This window comes from Rhineura floridana, chromosome 4 (genome assembly GCF_030035675.1).
Source record: "Rhineura floridana isolate rRhiFlo1 chromosome 4, rRhiFlo1.hap2, whole genome shotgun sequence".
Lineage (NCBI taxonomy): Eukaryota > Metazoa > Chordata > Lepidosauria > Squamata > Rhineuridae > Rhineura > Rhineura floridana.
Genome location: NC_084483.1, coordinates 183,630,578 through 183,654,881, shown reverse-complemented (window position 1 = coordinate 183,654,881; position 24,304 = coordinate 183,630,578). Strand labels below are relative to the sequence as shown.

Here is a 24,304-nt window from a genome sequence, read left to right as displayed (position 1 = left end):
TCCAGTTTCTCAGGGTAGAAGCCCTTCTAGGCTTGGCTTCCTGAGGCTGCACATCAATGTGGGAGCAATACCCCATTAAACTTAATGGGACTTATTTCTCAGTAGGCGTGAAACTTTTTAACCATATATGCTGGAACTGAACTTGAGACCTACCTGCAAAGCATGCAGGCTACCCATGAATCATAGCTGCTCCAGCAAAGTTCAACACATGGAGGCAGTGGGATCAGGACCCAGGACTCTCCATCAATAGATTGTCAACGGCTGACAATTCCTTTCTGGGTGCAACTCAAGTTGCTGATTATCACCTGCAAAGCCCTACAGGTGTCTCTTCCCATATGGTCTTTCTAGGTCAGCTGGAGAGTCCTTTCTGTATGTCCGACCACTGGCAGAGATGCAGTTGGTGTGAAGAAGGAAAAGGACCTTCCCCAGCTCAGCACTGTCTACAATGACTAGCAATGGCTCTCTGGAGTTTCAGGCAGGAGATCTCTCCCAGCTCTACCTGGAGATGCCTTGGTACCTTCTGTGTCCAAACATTCCACTGAGCTACATGGATGAATGGAAAAGTGGGATAAATGTTCCAATAAATAAATAGTCAGCTTGGATGCTGTTGCCACCACTATGGATCATTGCTTACAATGTGAAAATGGAGGAAAATGAGTTCTAGGGCACACTCTTGAAAATCCCTTGAAATATGCTAGGCTTCTTAGCTGGCAAGATGAGGTGCAAAGGATTCCCATAAGATATAATGTTTGAATACCATTGTGTTAGTAGAATGAGGTGACATTATTTCATTACAAAAAATGTGGTAGTTGTTTTTAAATCAGTTCAAGCAGCAGTCCCAGGGTATGGCCTGAAGGCACACAAAGCCACCAACTTGCTGAAGCTATGGAAGTCTAGGTCTGGCCAGTGCCTGGATGGGAGACTGCCTGGGAACCACATGTAACCTGCCTTGAGTTCTATGATGGCATAAAGGTGGGATGCAATGGTAAGAAAAATGCTAAGGGTTATATCCAACTAAGTTCTATTCCAAATAGAGCTATTGAAAATAATAAACCTAATTAGTCATGTCCATTAATTTCAATGGGTCTATTCTGAGTAGGGCTAATATTGGCTATTATCCTAAATGAAGTAAGTTTCATACATACATTCAAAGACATTACTCTAAGAACACAAGATAAAAAAAAGCCAGTGGATGAATAATGCTTACCGAAAAGAAAAGCTGCTTACTATGGAAAAATCAACGTGGTCTTGGGCAACTGCCAACATCCAAGAGGAGCCAAAGAAGAAGGAATGCCATCATGTTAAAGACTATCGTCTTCCATCAAAGAGAATAGAAGAGAGAAATGCTTTCTCCTCTGAACTGCTGACTCAGTGATAACCAGAGTCGAAGATTATGAAGCAGGCTGTTCTGGCCCAAGCCAATGTCAGCAGGGTGCATTACACAAGGAGGAAAAACAGATTCCACAATGAGACAGTGAAGATGAAATATGACAAGAAAGGTAATGCAATAAGTAAGAGGCAGCAAAAGGAGTGGCAGCGTTGCCAAAAGAGATAATGGAACAGTTGGAACAGTTTCTGCACTCCTGTTTTCTAATTCCTGCTTTCGCGATAGAGTTACCACTGCAGTATACTGGGGCAATAAATAGTGAGAATGTATATACATCAGCTTGGAAATTCAGAGCTCCCTTCAGAACTGTTTTAGTTTTCATCATTGGTCATCTCGATCAATGGAAGCCAGGGTAAACATCCAGACACATCAAGAGAGGACTTTATAAGGTGTTTCAAAGGCAAGCTCAAATTATTAATTATATGCATAGTACTTACATACAAAATACCTGTCTTTCTATTTAATTCAACTTCAAAATTAGGCTCTGTCCTCCTCCTCCTCCTCCTGCTTCTTCTTCACAGATTGGAAGCAGATGTTTGGAGAGACTTTTCATAAGGCCACAGGTAATTGCTGGCTAAACCAAGTCTTTAAATTCAAGTTTTCCAGCTTAGCTCAATTTCCATTGAAGGCCCATGAGGATTATTAATTAAATGTTTATTTGTTTATTTATTTGATTTATATCCCGCCCTTCCCCCCAGTAGGAGCCCAGGGCGGCAAATATAATGAGTACTGTCTTGTTTTTAAATTTATTCCGTTAATAAATGCATAATGCATTGGGGCTCCCAGGGCCGGCCCTATTGTTAGGCAGAGTGAGTTGGCCACATCAGGTGATACTGAGGGACATGGAGTGGACAGAGCTGTGAATGCCACACAATCCGCCTTGCCTCCACTAAGTTAGCCTGCTGCTCTCATGTGCAGTGACAGATGCTGTTCTATTGTCAGTGTTAAAGAAATATTCAAGTGCCAGCCCAGTTGGTTTTGGTATATGGGATTGGGCAAGGGCAATTTTGTCCTTCACCTCAAGCAGCAAAAAGTCTTGGGCCAGCCCTGGGGGTTCCCAATGGCCCCCTACCCAGAGTATTGATCAGCTCCCTACCTTATCAGCCCCAGCATTGCTTCAGCACATTTCTGACTTTTCATGGCATTCCATAAGAATGGAATGGTTAAAGGATACCTGCTCCTTTGATTTACATTGCAAAGGTTTAACAGCACTGTGCCTAAGGCCCAGTGACTTTGGCTAAGTTTGGTTTAGCCAAACCATGGGCCAGATATTTGTTTATAGCCAAGTGCAACAGAGACAGGCATCTCTCCAGGCATCCTTTTTATTGCATTCACAATGATTTGTGGACTTGATGGTATTGGAGCAGTTGTATGTTTTGCTCCTCAAAAGTGTCAGGGCAGATATAGTACTTCATTTCCAATCAGTGCATGTCCCATAGCTTCCTACTGAAATCCTGTAACTTTTTATATCATATGTGTATTTTTGGGGCGAGGGGGATTCTGCTATTGTTGTGTGCTATAGTTCAAGAGTGCCTCTCTTTGTCCCTCCTTGAGGAAAGGGTGCAGGTTTTGAGGCTTTTTAGTTTAGAGAAAAGGCGAGTCAGAGGCGACACGAGAGAAGTGTTGAAAATTATGCATGGCATGGAGAAAGTGGACAGAGAAAAACTTTTCTCCCTCTCATAACACTAGAACTCGTGAACATCCAATAAAAGTGAATGTTGGAAGATTTCAGGACAGACAAAAGAAAGTACTTCTTCTATGGAATTCACTCCCACGACTTCCCAGGAGGATCCCTACGCCTGTGCAGCCTCTGAGACGAGCTCCGTCTTGGATGAAACTTATCCAGTTTAAATTCAGTCAGAAGGCTCTTTTCTGACTGGGAATAATTTCTTCCGGATAAGGAAGAAATGTGAGATTTCCCACACAGCTTTGCTTTGATTGTTGGAGTCTGGAATTCGTCAGAATTGTCTGTCTTCCAGCAGCTCAGACAGAGCGAGGATTTTTATGCTAGCTCAGCTGGATAAGTGACCCGTTTTTTTTTATACGGATTAACAGGCAAACATCCTCCTGTCTACATTCATCATTTTCTTATCTATACAGCTAAAGAGATTTGTCAAAGTAACAGCAATTGAGATAACCTAGGTGAGGTAAGACTTTCCTTTTTTTTTATTCATGGAACTAAGGGGGAAGAAAATATAAATAGCTTATCTTTTTTTTTTATTGCAAAAAGCTGACATGGAAAATAGCATTTTAAAGATTACAACGGATGAGAGATTTCTGATTGGAAGAGATAAGAAATCTTTTTGATTTATAAGGCTTTTGTGTAATATATGGCTGGGACTATTTTTCCTGATCTACTTTTTTTTTTGACGAATCTGCTCATTCTCTCTGCTACTATTTATTTGGACGCTGTGAACTAAAGCCGTTCTTACACTTCCGGGCAGATAAGAGATAAGGGCTGTCTAGCGTGTGACGTCAGTTGGTTGGAAAGATTAACTCCTTTGTAACTGGTTAAAGAAATAAGCTGCTCTTTGTTTGGGACATTGAAAATTGAAGGAGTTTTGTTCCTTTGGCTTTAAGAATGACAATTAAGAAGATCATGGATGCACAAGAAGGGACTTTATCTCTAGACATGTTTCAGAAAATAATGAATGGGATTAACTCAATAAAACAAGAACTGAGAAATAATAGACAAGCGTGGAGAATTGAATTTCACGAAATGAGACAGGAGCTGAAATAAACTCAGGATTCTATGAGAAAGGAGAATAAAGATAGATCTGGAAAACCAAAAAAGGATGAAAGAGAAATTAAAGGCAAGGTTCAAATTATGGAGATTGGCTTAATTATGGACATGAAAAAAGATTTGGATTTCCTGGCTGTGATGGATCCTGGAGACAAATATTATAGTTTGGAATTCAGCGCTGTCCCTGAAGGAATTGAAGAGATTGGAGATAAAGATATTATCGGTTCAAAAAAATTCCTGGACTGGAAGGATTTGATGAAACTTGAAATGGAGAAAATTAACAGAATTAATCCCTGTTTTGTGTCAATGGAAAAACCTTCAAGAGATGTACTAGTGTATCATGTGGAAAAGAGGAACAGAGATGCGGCTTTGCAACAATACTTCAGTGATACGTTCGGATTTGATGGCAAGAAAATATCTGTGATGGAGGAAATTCCTATCAGACTTTTATTATATGACTATGACAGCAAGATTTTTGGGTGCGTAAAGATGGAAGATGGACCTAATATGGATAATGACAGAAGAGCGATTTAAAATTACTGGACTTAGTAGATTTGAAGAGTTGGATTAATTGATATGTTTATTTAGTAAAAAAATTGATTGATATATATCTCAAGGATTGGAAACTTCTCTTTGACTTTTTGTGGAAGATTAAAATGATAGGATGTTAATGAGATTTGAAACCAACTAAGATAACCGCTGGAGGAAGGTGATTTTATAATCTATTAAGAGATAGGTTAAACTATGACAAATCGGAAGTCAATATTTTTTCTTTTATATATATATATATATATATATATTCTTCTTTTTGTATTGCACTAGTTATTGATTTGTGTTGTTTTCTTTTTGTATTGTTTTGGTTTTGAAAATTGGAATAAAAATTAATTGGAAAAAAAAAAGGAATTCACTCCCACACGGGGCAGTGATGGCCATCAATTTGGATGGCTTAAAAACAGGATTACACAAATTCATGGAGGATCAGGCTCTCAATGACTACTAGCCATGATGGCTATGCTCTCCTTCCCATGGTAGGAGGCAGTATGCTCTCTGATACCAGTTGCTGGAAACTGCAGGAGGGAAGAGCTCTCTTGTGCTTAGGTCTTGCTCGTGGACTTCCCATGGGTATTTGGTCGGCCACTTTGAGAACAGGATGCTGGACTAGCCCTACCTGGAGATGCTGGAGATTGAACCTAGGACCTTCTGCATGCAAGGCAGATGCTCTACCACTGAGTTATGTCCCTTCCCCAATTCATCCACTGCATTATTTCCAACAGATGGACAGTCAAAGAAAAAATAAATATGACTGAAAGACATCTATTCTGTTCTATACTATTCCTTTTCTTTTTTTGTCTTGTGGACCCACTGTGTAAAACCCTTTTCCCCATCTGTATGTATCTACAAACTTTCTAGATCACTCCATGCCTGCTTTGCAAAATACAGAGGGCTCTGGATCAAATTAAGTATGCAATAAATTTAATTTTTACATGGTGTGTTTGGTTGATTTCCCGCCCTACTTACCCTTTCTGATGGGCCTTTCTTTAATTTCCAGAACAGCAAGAGAACATTTGATTGCCCAGTTCCCATTACTACACCATTGCAAGGTTTCATATCAAAGCCTGCTCAAAGCTTTAAAAATGCAAACAATTTGGGCCACCAGTCAGAATTAAAAACCAAGGATCCTGTTTGGTTTTGATTCCGCTACAAATAAAAAGCACTACTCTTTCCCGACATCATCTGAATTGAGCCTGTAATTGCAGAATATGGCTAACTGTCAATTACAACTAAGGCCTGTAATCCTGTGCATAGTTTTCCTTAATACAGTTGACAGCAGCAATGCACTTGGGGTACAGGAAGTTCACACAATGCAATACCCAGGGAAACCATGCTCCTTCAAAAGATAGCTTTACAATACATTAGCTAATTGGGTTTGGGGGGGGGTTTCAATCAATCTCCTGAGTTTTGCTTCCTTCCTGGAACTGCAAAACCAGGAGTGGGTGGGTGATCACACTGTCGGTAGGATATAATATACAGCTGATGGGCTTGGCGGATCACAGCTTGTGCAGATCTACTGTAGCCAGCATTGTCATCCTGCTTCTGGTATTGTCTCTTCATTTCAACTTGCAAGCCCTATGTCAGATTCCGAGTTGCCATAAGCAATTTAACACTACCAGCATTAAAGATAGCTAGGAAAAAGTGTAGAGATTAAAAATGCTGACAGGTGGTGTGGTGTGGCAAATCCACTCACCCAAAAAACTCATTAATACAACTTAATCACAAAAACACTAAAAGCAGAATCTTTTCTGTTTTTATTGCTCCTCAAAAGTGTCTGGGCAGATATAGTGCTTCATTTCCAATCAGTGCATGTCCCATAGCTTATTTAAGACATTTATATTCGGCTTAATCATTGGAATTTCTAAGTGGTGTACATAACAAGACATTCATAAAATGAAGCAATAAAACAATAAAATAATCATAAACCAACCACTACCTTTAAAAGTTTGCTGGAACAAAAAGTCTTCGTCATACCTCTGATATTCAACACGGAGGATGCCTGTCTAATCTCAGTTGGGAGGGAGTTCCACAGGCTTGGGCCCACTACACTGAATGCATGGCTCCTAGTCACTGCACGCTGTTATTTCTCTCTCCCCGACCCTTTAGCCTGGTCTGTTTTATGTGCTGTTAAATGAGAGTATGTGATTGCATGTGTAGGGGTGAAAGATTATATTATAATATATTAGAAGCTTTTATATACCACTTTTTATCATATTTATCCCACAGCAGTTTCAATACAGTGCAACAATATAAATTACTGTTAAAACATCCACAAGAATCAATACACAGTTCCAACCTGTTTAACAACAGTATAAAAGAAATCCAGGTATAAATAAATCAGAACGTTACCCTCTTAATGGCTTGCAAAACAAATGGGTCTTCACCCTATTGCTAAAGCCCATTAATGCAGGGCCATTTGTGCTTCTAAGGGGAGGGTGCTCCACAATATATGGACACGTATGGATATACTGTACGTTGGGGAGAAGGTGAATTTATTTTATTATTTATTTTATTTATTTATTTTTATTAAATTTATATTAATATGAATGGGCTGTGTCTTTATGTTGCAATTTGAAAGAACAATGTAAATAATAAAAAGATGCTTAACAGGAGTTAACTATTTGCAGCCCATGAGCAGGGCCGGATTAAGCTGAGGAGGGCCCCTAGGCTGATTGGTGTTTGGGTCCCCCTATCCCCATGCTTCACCTACCTTTCTGTTGTTTTTTGTGGTGCACACAGGTTTGCCATCAATCAAGATGGTGGCAGAGGTTTCCCTAAGGAGCTGAAGCCTCTGCCGCCATCTTTGTTGATGGCAGCAACGAGCGCATGTAGCACGCATGCGTGCCATCAGCCAAGATGGCGGCAGAGGCTTCAGCCCCTTAAGGAAACCTCGGCCGCCATCTTGATTGATGGCAAATCTGCACGCCACAAAAAACAATGGAAAGGTAGGTAAAGCGGGGGGATAGCGGTCCGTGGATGCTTCTGCAGATCGCGGAAGGAGAGTGGAGGGCTCCCTGTAGCTCCAGGGGCCCTTGGGCCAGTGCCCCACGGGTCCCCAAGAGCTCTGGGCCCCTAGGCTTCAGCCTACTAAGCCTAATGGATAATCCGGCCCTGCCCATGAGGCCTTGCTGGACTTGTAGTGTGTATCTTTTATTTGAAACAAAAGAAAGGTCATATGATCTTTTATGTCATATGTTCTTATACACAATTGCTTGGTGTGTACATTACATATTATACAAAAATAGAAGATCACCGATTTGTTTCCAAATGGATTTCATTCCATTTTCAAAAGTTCACGATTTGCAGTAGGCCTAGATGGAGGCTGCCAGTTTTCAGCTCATGCGGCTATACATCATCAGTTTTAAAAAAAAAGTGCTTTAAATCTATGAACCTCTAAACATTTAAAGCAAGATTAAACAAAAGCTATTGTTGTGTTTAAATGTAAACACCCAAACACACATGCTGAAGTGGAAGCCGTACATGCAAGTTGTGGATAGAAATACTTATATTTTCTCTATCCAAATTTGTACCAGATTCTAGGGTTCTAAATTACCTGCTTTTCTTTATTTTTATTTAATAAAATATACATAGCACTTGATTGTAAAAAGAAACACATCTAAGCGTTTAAAAAAACATTAACATTATTGATAAAAAAGTTAAAAACAAGCAATGAAAAACATTTGTAAAACAATCAAAACAGTAACAGACTAAAAAGATTAAAACACATTGATATCTATGTGTCTGGATTAGGGATGGGGGAAGATTCAGTCCACAAATTCAGCTGGATTTATCAAATCTGCACTTTCTGAAAAAATATGTGAACCGAAATACAGCCACCCTTTGAAATTTGCACTTATCCAAATTTTGTGATGCAGTTCTTCACCCAAGCAATGATTTAAAAAATGCATATACTAGGGGAAAGGTATGCACAAAATAAATATGTTGGTGAAAATAACATACAAAAATGCATTATATTAAGATAAATCGCTTTCAAAAATGTGGGCATTAGTCAAAACGGCATATAGTATGTATTTATTAGGAGAAATTTGCACTAAGATGCTGAAGAATTTTCATGAAGATTATTTTAAAAAATAAAATGCAATTGCTGCAGAAATATGGAGAACTGAATGTAAGATTAGAAAAATGAAAACTGAGAGACCCAAACTGACACATCATTCCATCCGTGGTCTGGATAGGCTAGTGCTCTGGAATAGCACTAATGTGCTAAGCAGCAACCATTCTTTCATTCTAAAATTTTATTTCCAGAGTTTATTCAGATTAGAAATGAGGTAAAACTTTCATCCTGCTCACTTTTTGATAGAAAAGAGAAGTGTCAGGGGAGAACAAACTAACAGAATTTTTCAGGACATGGAGGCTTACAGAGGGACAAACTAACACAGCGGTTGCTCCCCTTTCCTTCTATTTTTAAACATAATTGCTCTCTGTCATTGCAAACAGGCATGGAGCTCTAAGCAATGGACCATGGTGCTAAGCGAGTGCATCACTGCCATCAACTAAGATAGCAGCAGGGACATCAGCGCATTAGGGAAACCTCAGCTGCTATCTTGGTTAATGGCAGCCCTGTGCGTGCAGTGCACGCAGCCGCAAAAGACAGGTAGGTGGAGGCAGCAAACAGGCAGGCGGCTTGCAAGCTCCCTCCCTGCGATCTGTGGCAGCTGCCCTGCCACAGATCATGGAAGGGGAGCACTACTCCTCCCCCCACCTTATCAAGGGGGCCCTCAGCCAGGGCCCGACCTTATCGAGGGGGCCCTCAGCCAGGACCCGAATGGTTTTTCTGACTGTGTTTTGAAGCAACTCTACCCTCTGCTGACCACATCTCCACTGCTGACTTCAGACCTTTCAGGACCACCCACAGCAAAGTGTTCGGCTGTCTCTGCCTGAGCCTATGGCAAAGCATTTCCATTGGCGACATCCGGAAGGCAAACAGGTTGATCTTCCAATCGGTTGCGAAATCTCTCTGAAGCTGATTATTTTAAAAAATGCACTGGAGCTGATCTGGCCAGGAGTTCAAGTAAAAAGGGGCGGGGACTGACTAGGGTCATTTGCCCCCATTTTCAGAAAAGAGAGGGGGAGATGCACTGGAGCCGGCACAGCAGCAAGTTTGCCGCTACCCTGTCTTTTTTGATAGGTCACCCCCCCAAAAAAAATTAAGAATCTCTTCCCACCGCCATCACACACACACACACACACACACACACACACACACACACACACACACACACACGCGCGCGCGCCTAGAACTGATGCCTCCTCACTTTGGTGGCCTACAAAAGGGGCAGCGAATGCCAGGAACCATTTTTTACTTAGCATTACTTCAGCCCATTGCATGTATGCAGCTTTTAGTTTGTACTGTTTTTTTTTCTTAATCTGCACCATCACATAAATAAATCACAGCACAAAAGCAAATCATCTTCAATGTAATCATTATTCATTTTGAAAACCAGCATGATAGAAATGTTTGCAGAGCTTCTTCTCTGAACCTTTAAAAAAGCCAGTCAGGTATTTCCAATGCCTCTTTCTAGGGAATCCTATTCAAAGCCATCTTAAATGGGGCCAGGAATGATTCGAACAGCAGAGCCAATGCCACATCTGAAGTCCTGCTGGTCAGGGAGGAAAGTAGGGGCAATTTCCAATCATTTTTTGAAGCGTGAGCTTCAGAGCTAGCGTAACTGAAGACCTGAGGATCCACTTCGAAATGCCCCCCAGTTAGGGGCTTTTTGCTGTCTCCCATAGGTGATAGCTTACCAAACATTTGCACAGAGTTTAGGCATCTGCTGCAGTGGCGCCCCCTCCCCTTACTTGGCAGTGCTCTTCTCTACTGGTGAAGTTGGCAGAAAAGAGTCCATCCTGTATCCTAACCCCGTCCCCTCCATCAACATCAAGGGAGTTAGGACTATAATCCGTAATCGTACCAAACTAGAAATCACCCTGTTTATAAAAAGCATAGACATCCTTACATATTGAAGAGGCAAAAAGCAGAGATTAAGCACACCCCAAAAACTGAAGATAAAATACCCTTTGGTGCTTAAATATATGCCAGCAGTTAAATATATATAATAGTATAACCTGTTTTGTTCCAGCAAAATCTCATTTTAAAAATATACTTGTTTTCAAGAGAATTGGTAATTGATGGATTGCTAAATCCACCAGTCCTCAGCTCATGCCAATCTGCAGACTGTGCAGCCACAGAAAATATAAATTAACATATAAACAATTGGCTTGCATTAATAAAAATATTATACTTCATTATTTCAAAGTCATAATACATTTGAGAAATACAAGGCTACTAGATGCAATTTACAAATGGACTGATTTTTAATTTTCATGGCATCACTACTTAAAAACACGTGGTAGTTACAAATATGTGTTTGATACAGGTACACATCAAAAGGAGCTCTTGATTTGTCAGGGCTCCCTGTGACACATACACCTAGAGCAGCCTTTCCCAACCAGTGTGCCTCCAGATGTTGTTGGACCACAACTCCCATCAGCCTCAGCCAGCATTGTCAATGGTCAGGAAAGATGGGAATTGTGGTCCAACAACATCTGGAGGCACACTGGTTGGGAAAGGCTGACCTAGAGACTCGTATCTTCAGATGAAGGGCTCCTGAATGATGTGCCTAAGGATATACTATAAATTGTTATTTTTGCTGAAAATGATAAAACCCAACCATCTTACCTTCACCTGATGAGCCTGAAAGATCTATGATTACATACACTCTTCCTTCTGGCTCCAAATCAATCTGCAGTTGGAAAAAACAAATATTTATTATTAGAATTCCATTGTGTTCTTTTCCTAGGGTGTGTTTATTTTTATGATAAATGTCATCTGGGAATCACTGTACAGAATACTCAGTGCAGTCAATGATTTTAAGGACTTTAAGTCTGGCAGATTCTGATGTACCATCTCAACCAACTTCAGATTTAAGTGGGAAAGATCCTTGCAAATATTTTGTTACACTTGTCTGAGAACAAGTAAAGGTAGCTGTTTATCTAATTCTTGAATTTACAACTCTGCACATTCCAAACGTTTGGGGTAAGTAAATACAGGCTAAAATAAAATATTTAGTTAACAATATATTAAAACAGCCTTCCTCAATTTCATGCCTTCTTTGTAGTTTGGACTCCAACAGCTCCAGCTAGTATGCTCAATCTTCAGGGATGCTGGGAGTTGTAGTCTAATAAAACATCTGGAGGGCACCAGGTTGGGGAAAGCTGTATTAAAACAACTAAAATGGAACAGATGTTGAAAACCTTCACAGCTTTGCCAGTCTCAATACTAGTTCCCAAAAGCCTGCCCAAGGAATAAGGTTTTATAAATGCTGATAAGGGGGGTCTTCACGCGTTGAACATGGGAAAAAATGGGAATCCGAGTGACTCATGCATCCGCTGTCAAGCTTCTGGTGTAACATACAACGTGGGGACTTGCAGAACTCATTCACAATGAACTGTACATATTCTGCTTGCATTTGGACCTTCTGCATCTTTTCACCAGGAAGAATGAGAGTTCCCCCTTGGAAGCATTACCCTAAAAGAGCAAAATGTGGAAGCATGCATCACTTGTGCATGCTCAGGCTACAGCAAGTCTCCAGAGGTTCTACAAGGAGGAGCAGCTATGGGCAACACATCTCTAAATTGTCCTCATCTGCCTTGTGTGTGGACACACAAATAGCAAATTCAAAATGGTATTCTTGGTTGACCTTGGAAATTGGGATGGGATATGGGGGGGGGAGGTGATCTCTTACATATGCTGCAGCTATATTTCAGTCTGTAAATAGAATGCATGTGCATATTTGGCACCACTGCCTGATGAGTGCAGCCAATGTCTGAAAAGAATGTGTCCTTTCTGTAATAACCATCTCCTATAGCAGGGCAGTTTCAGACTTGGGTGATCAACTTTGGGTTTTTTGTTGTACTAGGACTTCAAGGTCCAGCAGCTGGAACCAGATGCAAAACAGTGGCTCAGGGCTCATAATGTATTTTTTTGCTGCAGGGGTGGGGAATTTGTGGCTCTCCATATGTTGTTGGACTCAGACTCCCATCAGCCTAACTGCCGGTGCTGATAGGAGATGCAGTTAAGCAACATCTGGAGGGCCATTGTTTCCCCATCCCTGACCTATGTCATTCCATGAGTACATGCTGGGACAACCCATATACAATTACAAATCTATACCCAAGCTGCTATAGATAGTGGGTTCTAAAAACATTTCTGTTTGTTGGTGTTATTACACAATTCAGAGTCACAAACTTTGCCAACATTCTGCAAATCATCCAATGATCCACCAGTACATCTTCACCTGCCTTCTGTCCACCCTCTAGGGATGGGCAAACATGCCAATTTCAGTTTCTCTCTGTTTCTCATTTTTCCAGTCAAGTTCAGTTCTCCACATCAGCTTGTGATTTATTTTTCCTTCATGCAAATTCTTCAGTTTTTCTGTGTGAATTTCTCCTAATAAACACATTTTTGTATGCAATTTCCTCTAATGCATTCTGTATGTTATTTTAACTAATATATGCATTTATATGCATATTGTACCCAAGTGTATATACATTTTTGTACTCATCACATGGACTGAGAACTGCATTGCAAAGTATGGATAAGTGTGAATTTTGAAGGATGGCTGTGTTTCTGTTTTCATATTGTTTCGGAAAATGTAAATTAGGTTAATTCACCTTTAAATGCAAACTGATTCGAATTTCTCCCCCATATCTCTCCATCAAGCAAGCAAGATATACTATCATAGTTCAAGAACACGTAGTCAGACAAAAGGAGGAGGGTTTGTGGCTGGAGAGAGTCCTGAGGGATAGATACAGAGGCTTGAATGTCTACATCCAGTCTGTCAGCCAGAGCTTCCCCACTCCTGTTTTATATCATTTATTCTAACAAAAGTTAAGATGTTGTATTGATAAGTCCTGGATATGTGAAGGGTAAGCTGCCTCTCTTGCTTGGGCTGAAAGGCAGTTTCCCTTAAGTTGGTGTTAACCCATGACAGGGCCTTTTCAGTGGTGGCTCCCCATTTGTGGAATGCCCTAGTGAGGTACATCTGTACAACATTCTGACAACAACAACAACCACCACAATAATAATAGCAGTATATGTGAGGCCTTGCCACTGAGCTTTCTAATATCTCCTCCTCTTCTATTAGGGTTGCCAGGTTCAAGGCCTGAGACTAATCCTGTATCTTAAGGAGAAAAGAAAGTCAGCCAAGTGCAGGTGTTCTTGCAACCCTGTAATGGGAAAAACCACAAGGTCCTCAAGACCACAAGAGAGAGATAATAGTTCGCATAAGCATCACATTAATTCACAGTAATAACGACTATACTATACTAATAACTAAAGGAAGTGAACTCCCCCTCACTCAAAGTTGAGCATAAATGTCCCACAAACTACACTTCAGTCATTAGCTTTGACAAGTAGAGTTTACTTTTTAATTATTCATGATAATGTCTTGGTAATGCGAGAACTTGTCAGCATTACATCATTGCTAGGAAGATGAGAAATGCCCTTTTAGGGAACGTGCTAGCATAATTCTACATTACATCTTTATAAAGTATTCTGAAGGAAAAGGCTACACAGTAGGGTTGCCAGGTCGGAACCATTCAAAAACCTGAGAAAATGGGGGCGGGCCCTAGTGACGTCATGGGGCGGGCTCTAGTGATGTCACAGGGCGGGCCCTAGTGATGTCATGGGGCGGGCCCTAGTGACATCATGGGGCGGGCCCTAGTGACGTCACGGGGCGGGCCCTAGTGATGTCATTAAACATGATACATTGTATCAACCACAGTTGCTTGGAGCATACCATTCAAAAAAAATTCTCTGGAGATTAAAATAGAAATCTTACCTAAAATAGGGTGTTCCTAGGTCCATCTGAAGTGACAAAGTCATTCTTTCTCACAAGCTTAGGGTGATGCAAAATGGAAATGGACTGCCTTCAAGTTGATCCCAGATAGGGTCTTCATGGTAAGCAGTATTCAGACGGAGGTGGTTTACTATTGCCTTCCTCTGAGTCTAAGAGGCAGTGACTGGCCCAAGGTCACCCGGTGAGCTTCATGGCTGTGTGGGGATTCCAACCCTGGTCTGCCAGGTCACAGTTCAACGCCTTTAGGGAACATTTAATCTAGCTTACTTGCTTCTGGCAAGAAGGGTTTACGTGCCCTCAGGCCAGGCCATTATTGGAAGAAAGAAGCTCAGTGTTGCAGAGATGTTAGATGGGAGCACAGATGGATGCCCCTGAAGGCAACAACTGTAAACATGCTTATTAAGGAACTAAGCCCCATAGAACTCAATAGGACTTACTTCTGAGTAGGTATGGTTGCAGCCATGTTAAGGACAAGGGAGGGCATTCTAGGCAAACAGTTGGCAACTGCCTGTCAGCATTGTGGTGTTGCTAAGACTTGACTGGGGATCATCCACAAAGTTATCCATAAGGCACTGCAACTTTATGTGTTGGCTGGCTACTGCAGTGGGTGTCCCCTAATATTTATGGCCATACAAGCAGGGTGAGTGTAGGCAGCAATTGCCTTTCTACTTTACGAGGCCTTATATAGGACCGACAGGCAGCAGGAGAGAGGGGAGGACCAGAAAAAGAACAAAAATAAAAATAAAGGAAGAGAGCGCCTCCTCCTAAGCAATAAGCATGTGCACTGTGCAGAGCGCCTGCCTCCGTTTCCCCCCAAAGCCACCCCACCCAGCCTCGACGCCAGCGCCTTCTGGGCCAGGCAACCTTGGTGATCTCTGGGCCGCTTCAGCCCCGGCACCTCTCTGCTCTCCCCCCCCTGAGAAAAATCAACTCATTTGAAATGTGGTGTTGGAGGAGAGCTTTGCGGATACCATGGTCTGCAAAACAGACAAATAATTGGGTGTCAGAACAAATAAAACCAGAACTATCACTAGAAGCTAAAATGATGAAACTGAGGTTATCATACTTTGGACACATAATGAGAAGACAGGATTCACTAGAAAATATAATAATGCTGGGAAAAACAGAAGGAAGTAGAAAAAGAGGAAGGCCAAACAAGAGATGGATTGATTCCATAAAGGAAGCCACAGACCTGAACTTACAAGATCTGAACAGGGTGGTTCATGACAGATGCTCTTGGAGGTCACTGATTCGTAGGGTCGCCATAAGTCGTAGTCAACTTGGAGACACATAACAACAACAAATAGCTCCCAAATAGCTCCCAAATGTGTCCCTTGCTTCTGATTGCATGGGACAAGAGAGTATGTGACCTATAGCTGTTCATTCACACAATATGCCACCATGGTTTAGCATTACATCTGAACATAACTACTCTGTCTTCAACAGCAGCCAAACAAATTACTTCAAATGCCCATAAGCAAATCAGGATGTGCCAACCAGAAGTATACAGCCTCTGAATGTAGATTCCATTTGCAGCCATGTTAAGGACAAGGGAGGGCCTTCTAGGCAAAACAGACAAATAATTGGGTGTCAATTGATGAAACTGAGGTTATCATACTTTGGACACAATGAGAAGACATGAGTCATTAGAAAAGATAATAATGCTTGGAAAAACAGAAGGGAGTAGAAAAAGAGGAAGGCCAAACAAGAGATGGATTGATTCCATAAAAGAAGCCACAGACCTGAACTTACAGGATCTGGACAGGGTGGTTCATGACAGATGCTCTTGGAGGTCACTGATTCATAGGGTCACCATAAGTTATAATCGACTTGAAGGCACATAACAACAACAACAAACCTCCCTGATAGACTGTGGGAATGCTGTGGACACAATATATTTCAACTTTAGCAAAGCTTTTGACAAAATGCCACATGATATTCTGATTAGCAAGCTAGCTGAATGTGGACTGGATGGAACAGCTATTGGGTGGATCCACAGTTGGCTACACAATCATATTCAGAGTGCTAATCAATGGTTTCTTCTCAACCTGGGGGGGGTAACTAGCTGGCTACTATAGGGCTCTTCAACATTTTTATTAATGACTTGGATGAGGAGGGGCAGGGAATGCTTATCAAACGTGTAGATGATGCAAAATTGGGAGGAATACCTAATTCCCAGGAAGACAGAAACAAAATTCAAAGGGATCTTAATAGGCTGGAGCATTGGGCTAAAAACAGCAGAATGAAATTTAACAGGGATAAGTGCAAAGTTCTACACCTAGGAAAAAGAAACCAAATGCAGTTATTAAGATGGGGGATACTTGGCTCAGCAATACTACATGCAAGAAGGATCTTGGGATTGTTGTTGATCACAAACTGAATATGAGCCAACAGTGTGATGTGGCTGCAAAAAAAGCAAATGCTATTTTAGGCTGCATTAACAAAGTGAGTGAAGTACTAGTTCTCCTTTATTCAGCACTGGTTAGGCTTCATCTTGAGTACTGCGTCCAGTTCTTGACACCACACTTTAAGAAAGATACAGCAAACTAGAATGGGTTCAGAGGAGGGTAACGAGGATAATCAGGAGACAGGAAACAAAGTCCTATGAGGAGAGACTGAAAGAACTGGGCATGTTTAGCCTGGAGAAGAGCAGACTAAGGGGAGATATGATAGTACTCTTCAAATACATGAAAGGTTGTCACACAGAGTAGGGCCGGGGTCTCTTCTTGATCGTCTCAGAGTGCAGGACATGGTATAATGGGCTCAATAATGCTGGAAGCCAGATTTCGACTAAACATCAGTGCATTAAATTGAGAGAGAGACAGTGGCTGGCACAAGATCACTAAGAAACTTTTATAGCAGTGTAAAGCTTTGAACAAAAACCATCCTGGTTACTGTCCAAATACTTTCTAGCTGATACAAGTACAGTGGCTATTTATTGTCCTGGTTCTACCCTACAGATCCTCCACCTGCCTTTCATTTCCTCTAACCTCCACAGTCTCTCCAGTCAATCCCCCTTTTTAAAAGGTCTTGTTCCTTCCCACTCTATTTTCTATATTTTGGTACATGCATTTTCTTTACTGCTTGCCTTTTTAAAAAAACCAGTACCGCTGGTTTGGACTGAGGAAAAGGTGTGTGGCTTTGCTCTAACTCCCGTCTCAATAATAATAAACGGGCAGGCAACCTGTCAATTAGTACAGGCTCCATCTACGCAAAACAGGAACGTGTAATGATTATTTTCTTCCGCCGGCTTTTCTTGCTAGGTTACTCACTGCTCCCCCAAATCGCCCCCGTTCCCATTTCTCCCAGGTAGGGAGGAAAGAGCGCGCTGAGTCTCCTACCCGCCTGCTGGGAAGCCTCAGCTGAGGCGTCGCGTGATCCGAAAGAGCACCGGAAGTGCCCTCTCACTGACGGGAAAAATCGCAAAAATAAAATAACGTTTGATATTGTTTTTAAAATAAATAACTTCGTTTACGCTAGGCAGGATTTCATTTCTTTTTTTTTAAAAAGCAAAACGTTAAACATGTAAAAGTGAGCTATTTTACTTTTAAACCATTTAGGATGGCAGGCGGGGGGGAGAGAATGGGGGTGGGGGCAGGGAGAGTGAGCGATCTGATCTCTTACTTTTAAACCATTTAGGATGGCAGGCGGGGGGACAGAATGGGGGTGGGGGCAGGGAGAGTGAGCGATCTGATCTCTTACTTTTAAACCATTTAGGATGGCAGGCGGGGGACAGAATGGGGGTGGGGGCAGGGAGAGTGAGCGATCTGATCTCTTACTTTTAAACCATTTAGGAGGGCAGGCAGGGGGAGAGAATGGGGGTGGGGGCAGGGAGAGTGAGCGATCTTACTTTTAAACCATTTAGGAGGGCAGGCGGGGGGAGAGAATGGGGGTGGGGGCAGGGAGAGTGAGCGATCTGATCTCTTACTTTTAAACCATTTAGGATGGCAGGCGGGGGGAGAGAATGGGGTGGGGGCAGGGAGTGAGCGATCTGATCTCTTACTTTTAAACCATTTAGGATGGCAGGCGGGGGGACAGAATGGGGTGGGGGCAGGGAGAGTGAGCGATCTGATCTCTTACTTTTAAACCATTTAGGATGGCAGGCGGGGGGACAGAATGGGGGTGGGGGCAGGGAGAGTGAGCGATCTGATCTCTTACTTTTAAACCATTTAGGATGGCAGGCGGGGGGACAGAATGGGGGTGGGGGCAGGGAGAGTGAGCGATCTGATCTCTTACTTTTAAACCATTTAGGAGGGCAGGCGGGGGGAGAGAATGGGGGTGGGGGCAGGGAGAGTGAGCGATCTGATCTCTTACTTTTAAACCATTTAGGATGGCAGGCGGGGGGAGAGAATGGGGTGGGGGCAGGGAGAGTGAGCGATCTGATCTCTTACTTTTAAACCATTTAGGAGGGCAGGTGGGGGGGAGAGAATGGGGGTGGGGGCAGGGAGAGTGAGCGATCTGATCTCTTACTTTTAAACCATCTAGGATGGCAGGCGGGGGGGAGAGAATGGGGTGGGGGCAGGGAGAGTGAGCGATCTGATCTCTTACTTTTAAACCATTTAGGATGGCAGGCGGGGGGGGAGAGAATGGGGGTGGGGGCAGGGAGAGTGAGCGATCTGATCTCTTACTTTTAAACCATTTAGGATGGCAGGCGGGGGGACAGAATGGGGGTGGGGGCAGGGAGAGTGAGCGATCTGATCTCTTACTTTTAAACCATTTAGGATGGCAGGCGGGGGACAGAATGGGGTGGGGGCAGGGAGAGTGAGCGATCTGATCTCTTACTTTTAAACCATTTAGGAGGGCAGGCGGGGGGAGAGAATGGGGGTGGGGGCAGGGAGAGTGAGTGATCTGATCTCTTACTTTTAAACCATTTAGGATGGCAGGCGGGGGGGAGAGAATGGGGTGGGGGCAGGGAGAGTGAGCGATCTGATCTCTTACTTTTAAACCATTTAGGAGGGCAGGCGGGGGGGAGAGAATGGGGGTGGGGGCAGGGAGAGTGAGCGATCTGATCTCTTACTTTTAAACCATTTAGGATGGCAGGCAGGGGGAGAGAATGGGGGTGGGGGCAGGGAGAGTGAGCGATCTGATCTCTTTTAAACCATTTAGGATGGCAGGCGGGGGGGAGAGAATGGGGGTGGGGGCAGGGAGAGTGAGCGATCTGATCTCTTACTTTTAAACCATTTAGGATGGCAGGCGGGGGGACAGAATGGGGGTGGGGCAGGGAGAGTGAGCGATCTGATCTCTTACTTTTAAACCATTTAGGATGGCAGGCGGGGGGACAGAATGGGGGTGGGGGCAGGGAGAGTGAGCGATCTTACTTTTAAACCATTTAGGAGGGCAGGCGGGGGGAGAGAATGGGGGTGGGGGCAGGGAGAGTGAACGATCTGATCTCTTACTTTTAAACCATTTAGGATGGCAGGCGGGGGGAGAGAATGGGGTGGGGGCAGGGAGAGTGAGCGATCTGATCTCTTACTTTTAAACCATTTAGGAGGGCAGGCGGAGGGACAGAATGGGGGTGGGGGCAGGGAGAGTGAGCGATCTGATCTCTTACTTTTAAACCATTTAGGAGAGCAGGCGGGGGTAGGGAATGGGGGTGGGGGTAGGGAGAGTGAGCGATTTTACTTTTTACTGCTGGGGGGGTCCCTGCAGGGGCGGTGGCTGCTCAAGTCCTCCTGTCTGTCTGCACTGCAGTCCCTGCTGCCTGACTGAGAAAGAGCGGGAAGGCGGCCAGCTACAGCCCAACAGTATGCGTGTGTCAATCACGCATGCGTGGCTGAGGGGGCCAATGAAAAGCCGGAGATCCTCCAGTTTAAACAAAATATTGCCGCAGGCCGGAGACGGCCCCCTTTTGCTGGAGACTCCGGCAGAAAAACGGAGACCTGGCAACCCTACTACACAGAGTATGTACAACAACAAGGACTTTGCTATCCCTAAAGATACGAAGAGAACAAGGCCCACAGCATGGTGCTGCTTGTAGGCCAAAAATTGAAACTCAGAACTGAAACAACACTGCCACACCCCTGGGCAGACTCAGCAGTTCCTGGTATTGCAAGCCTGGAAGGCCAATACACAACAATCTTGGTAAAAGTTCTTCTGTGCCCCCCCTTTAGACATTAGAGTTACTTTAGATCAGAGTAACCTGCATCGGACCTCCCCATTTTAGAAATGGAAAGTGTAAATTATTGGATTATACTTTCGGGGGGGTGTTGTGTTTCTGCCCAGTAAAGCATGCACTATCAAACGTGGTGATCAGCCTTTCAGTAAGAGCCTCACATCACTTAGTGGGTTAATTTTAATCTGCAATACATCTTGATCAATCTATCAAGAAATATTCAATTAAACTTGCAGCCCTAGTTTTCAGGGCCATAAAGCGCAGTGTGGTGTAGTGGTTAAGGTGTTGGACTATGACCTGGGAGACCAAGGTGCGAATCCCCACACAGCCATGAAGCTCACTGGGTGATCTTGGGCCAGTCACTGCCTCTCAACCTCAGAGAAAGGCAATGGTAAACCCCCTCGAAATACGGCTTACCATGAAAACCCTATTCATAGGGTTGCCATAAGTTGGAATCGACTTGAATGCACTCCATTTCTATTTCATTTTCAAAGCATTGAAGGACCTACATTAGCTGGGCTGGAGCCCTCTGCTTTGAGCCACTGAGGTATGGGGCAACATGGATTTCTGTGGACCCAGATAGCTGGACTGGCACTTTGCCTTGCTGATTGCTCCATTGTTATTGTGATATAGCACTTCCTTGCCAAAATAGCTTCTAAATGGTTTATAAGTATAAAACCAGTTATAAAAATATGGCCACACATTGATCATTGCCTATTCTAGCCTGCTATATAAACCTTCCTTTCCTGTTAGCATGCTTTGTCCAAACATCTGGGCACTTTACAGACTCTGCTCTTACTTTCCCCCACCTCGTTTCTCCTGGACTTGCAGATATTGCAAGCTCCCCCATCCCACTACTTACTCCTTACCCATCCATCTGACCTAAAATCTTGCTTTGCTCCTCAGTCAGAACACACAGAGTGGCCAGCATGTCCAAAAAAGTCCAACCCTGCAAGGAGATCGAGGTCCTTCCCCTTCAAGGCCCTGACAAGGGAGGGCATGGAATCACTCTAGTGGTGACACAAGGTCAGCTAGAAAATATTACCGATGCTGCTGGCTTCATAAAACATACTATGTGAATCAGCCCAAGGAGGGTTTTCACTTTCTTTTACGTAAAATTTTCAGGGTAAAATAACCACAGCAAACTGCAAAAGGAAGATACATTAGATATGGCATATTAGTAGGACACAGAAACATAGGCCAGGCCAGAGCTAGGAATGGGGGAGGAATTCAATTTGGTTTGCTTTTAAAGGTGAACCTACCTAATTTGCACTTAATACAATAGCTGAAAAACAGCCATCCTTCTCAATTCACACTTCTCCAAATTTTGCAATGCAGTTCTCCGGCCACGTAATGTGTACTGAAATGCATATAATCAGGTGAAGTCTGCACAGAAATACAAATATTAATGAGAATGCATTATATTAGGGAAAACTGCTGCGCAGAAATGTGTAAGGCAAAACTGCATACCCAAATGAGTATATCAGGAGAAATTCACACTAAAATGCTGATGAGTATTCATGAGGACTGTTTTTTAATTGCAGACAGATGAGGATATGTGGAGAATGAAACTTAAGGAATTTAAGATTAGAAAAATTAGAAACACAGAGAAACTGAAATTGTCACATCTACCCATCCTTACCCAGAGCTAAACATTACACTTGACAGAGGACTGCCACCCAAACTGGCATCCGCTATCAAGTTCTCCTCATCTCCCCTGTAACGTGTAGGATCATTTACCCTGCATCATCATGTCACAATCTCTGCAGCTCCCCACCAGCAATGCAGAGTGGAGACAGGGAAATGTACAACATGGCAATGTCATGATGACTCAAGGTATGTGCTCCTACAAGTCATGACGGACAACTACAAGTCATGATGGAGAAAGATGCTAACTTTGATGGAAGACCCATATTTTAGTGTCTCAAGTCTTCTGGAGTCTTACTAAAGTCTTATAATCCCTGGGAAATGACAAATCCTGGCACACACAATGCTGTTAGTGCTTAAAGAAGGCTGCAGTAATGGGATGTAGCTGCAGAGAAAGGAGGCTGGAACTTTAGAGAGGCTTGCACTCCTCTCATAATTAACCAAGAACTTCCAAACTGGGGAAGTTCTTACGCTGAATTCCAAACTATGGCTGCACAGAGTCAGGCCACATCCTCACCAAACATTTAAAGCACTATTATATCACATTAGCAGTCATGGCTCTCCTCCCCCAAGAATCCTGGGAACTGTAGTTTGTTAAGGGTGCTGGGAATTGTAGCTTTTATTTTATTTATTTTATTTATTGCACTTTTAGACCGCCCTTTAGCGACAAGCTCTCAGGGCGGTGTACAACAGAATAAAAACAGATTAAAATACAGGTGGGTGTGGGTACAATACAGTATAAAACATATTTAAAAGCACAATTAAGACAAAAAATTAAATTAAAATAGCTTAAAATTAAAATTCAAAATTTAAAATGCCTGGGCAAAGAGGTAGGTCTTTACCTGGCGCCGAAAAGATAACAAAGAAGGCACCAGGCGTATCTCGTCAGGGAGGGCGTTCCATAATTTGGGGGCCGCTACGGAGAAGGCCCTAGCTCTAGTTATTGCTCTCCGGGCCTCCCTATGTGTTGGCACTCGGAGAAGGGCCTTCGACGTCGAGTGCAGTGAACGGGTAGGTACATAGCGGGAGTGGCGTTCAGCCAGGTATTGCGGTCCAATACCGTTAAGGGCTTTATAGGTAAGAACCAACACTTTGAATCTGGCCCGGAAACATATTGGTAGCCAGTGCAGCTGGGCCAGGACAGGTGTTATATGGTCAGATTTTTTAGTCCAAGTAAGAACTCTGGCCGCAGCATTCTGCACCAGCTGAAGTTTCCGAACCATCTTCAAAGGTAACCCTATGTAGAGTACATTACAGTAGTCCAATCTAGAGGTTACCAGAGCATGGATAACTGTGGCGAGGTTCTCCCTGTCCAGGTAGGGTCGTAGTTGGGCTACCAGCCAAAGCTGGTAGAACGCATTCCGTGCCACCGATGCTACCTGAGCCTCCAGTGACAGGAGCGGATCTAATAAGACCCCCAAACTACGGACCTGCTCCTTTAGGGGGAGTGTAACCCCATCTAGGGCAGGTCGGACATCAACCATCTGGGCAGAGAGCCCCCCCACCAACAGCATCTCAGTCTTGTCAGGATTGAGTCTCAGTTTATTAGCTCTCATCCAGTCCATTATCATGGCCAGGCAGCGGTTTAGTACATTAACAGCCTCACCTGAAGAAGATGAAAAGGAGAAGTAGAGCTGCGTATCATCAGCATATTGCTGGAAACGCACTCCAAATCTCCTAATGCTTTGTGATGGGCCTCCAAACTACAGGCTCCAGGGGGAAGCCATGACTGTTAAAGTAATATAAATGTAGTGAGCTTTAAATGTAGTGTGATGAGGCTTCATCCTCAAAACCATAGAAAGTACATTTGCGCGCTTTCCCTCACAAATTATTCTGCTAAGAAGACAAAGAGGCACCAGTGAACAGGAAGGGTGTGCTGAGAGCATTTTAAAATGCTCTGTGAATCTGAGTAGGAAAGAGTTAGACTTCTGTACAAGAAATTATGTACTGGTGAGGAGAGGTGAGGTCTCTCTCCCCGACGC

At 43.2% G+C, this 24,304-nt stretch overlaps 1 protein-coding gene across 4 annotated transcripts in view; it reads right to left on the bottom strand.

Moving 5' to 3' along the window:
* Positions 1-24,304, bottom strand: part of PRKCE (protein kinase C epsilon) — a 472,683-nt gene that overhangs the window by 265,998 nt on the left and 182,381 nt on the right. For 3 of the 4 annotated variants that reach the window (XM_061625425.1, XM_061625426.1, XM_061625428.1), the window contains exon 2: positions 11,383-11,446. In XM_061625425.1, coding sequence (XP_061481409.1) covers positions 11,383-11,446 — 64 coding nt within the window. Of the gene's footprint in view, positions 1-11,382; positions 11,447-14,545; positions 15,364-24,304 lie in introns of those variants that run through there. The other variant, XM_061625427.1, reaches the window with a different exon arrangement.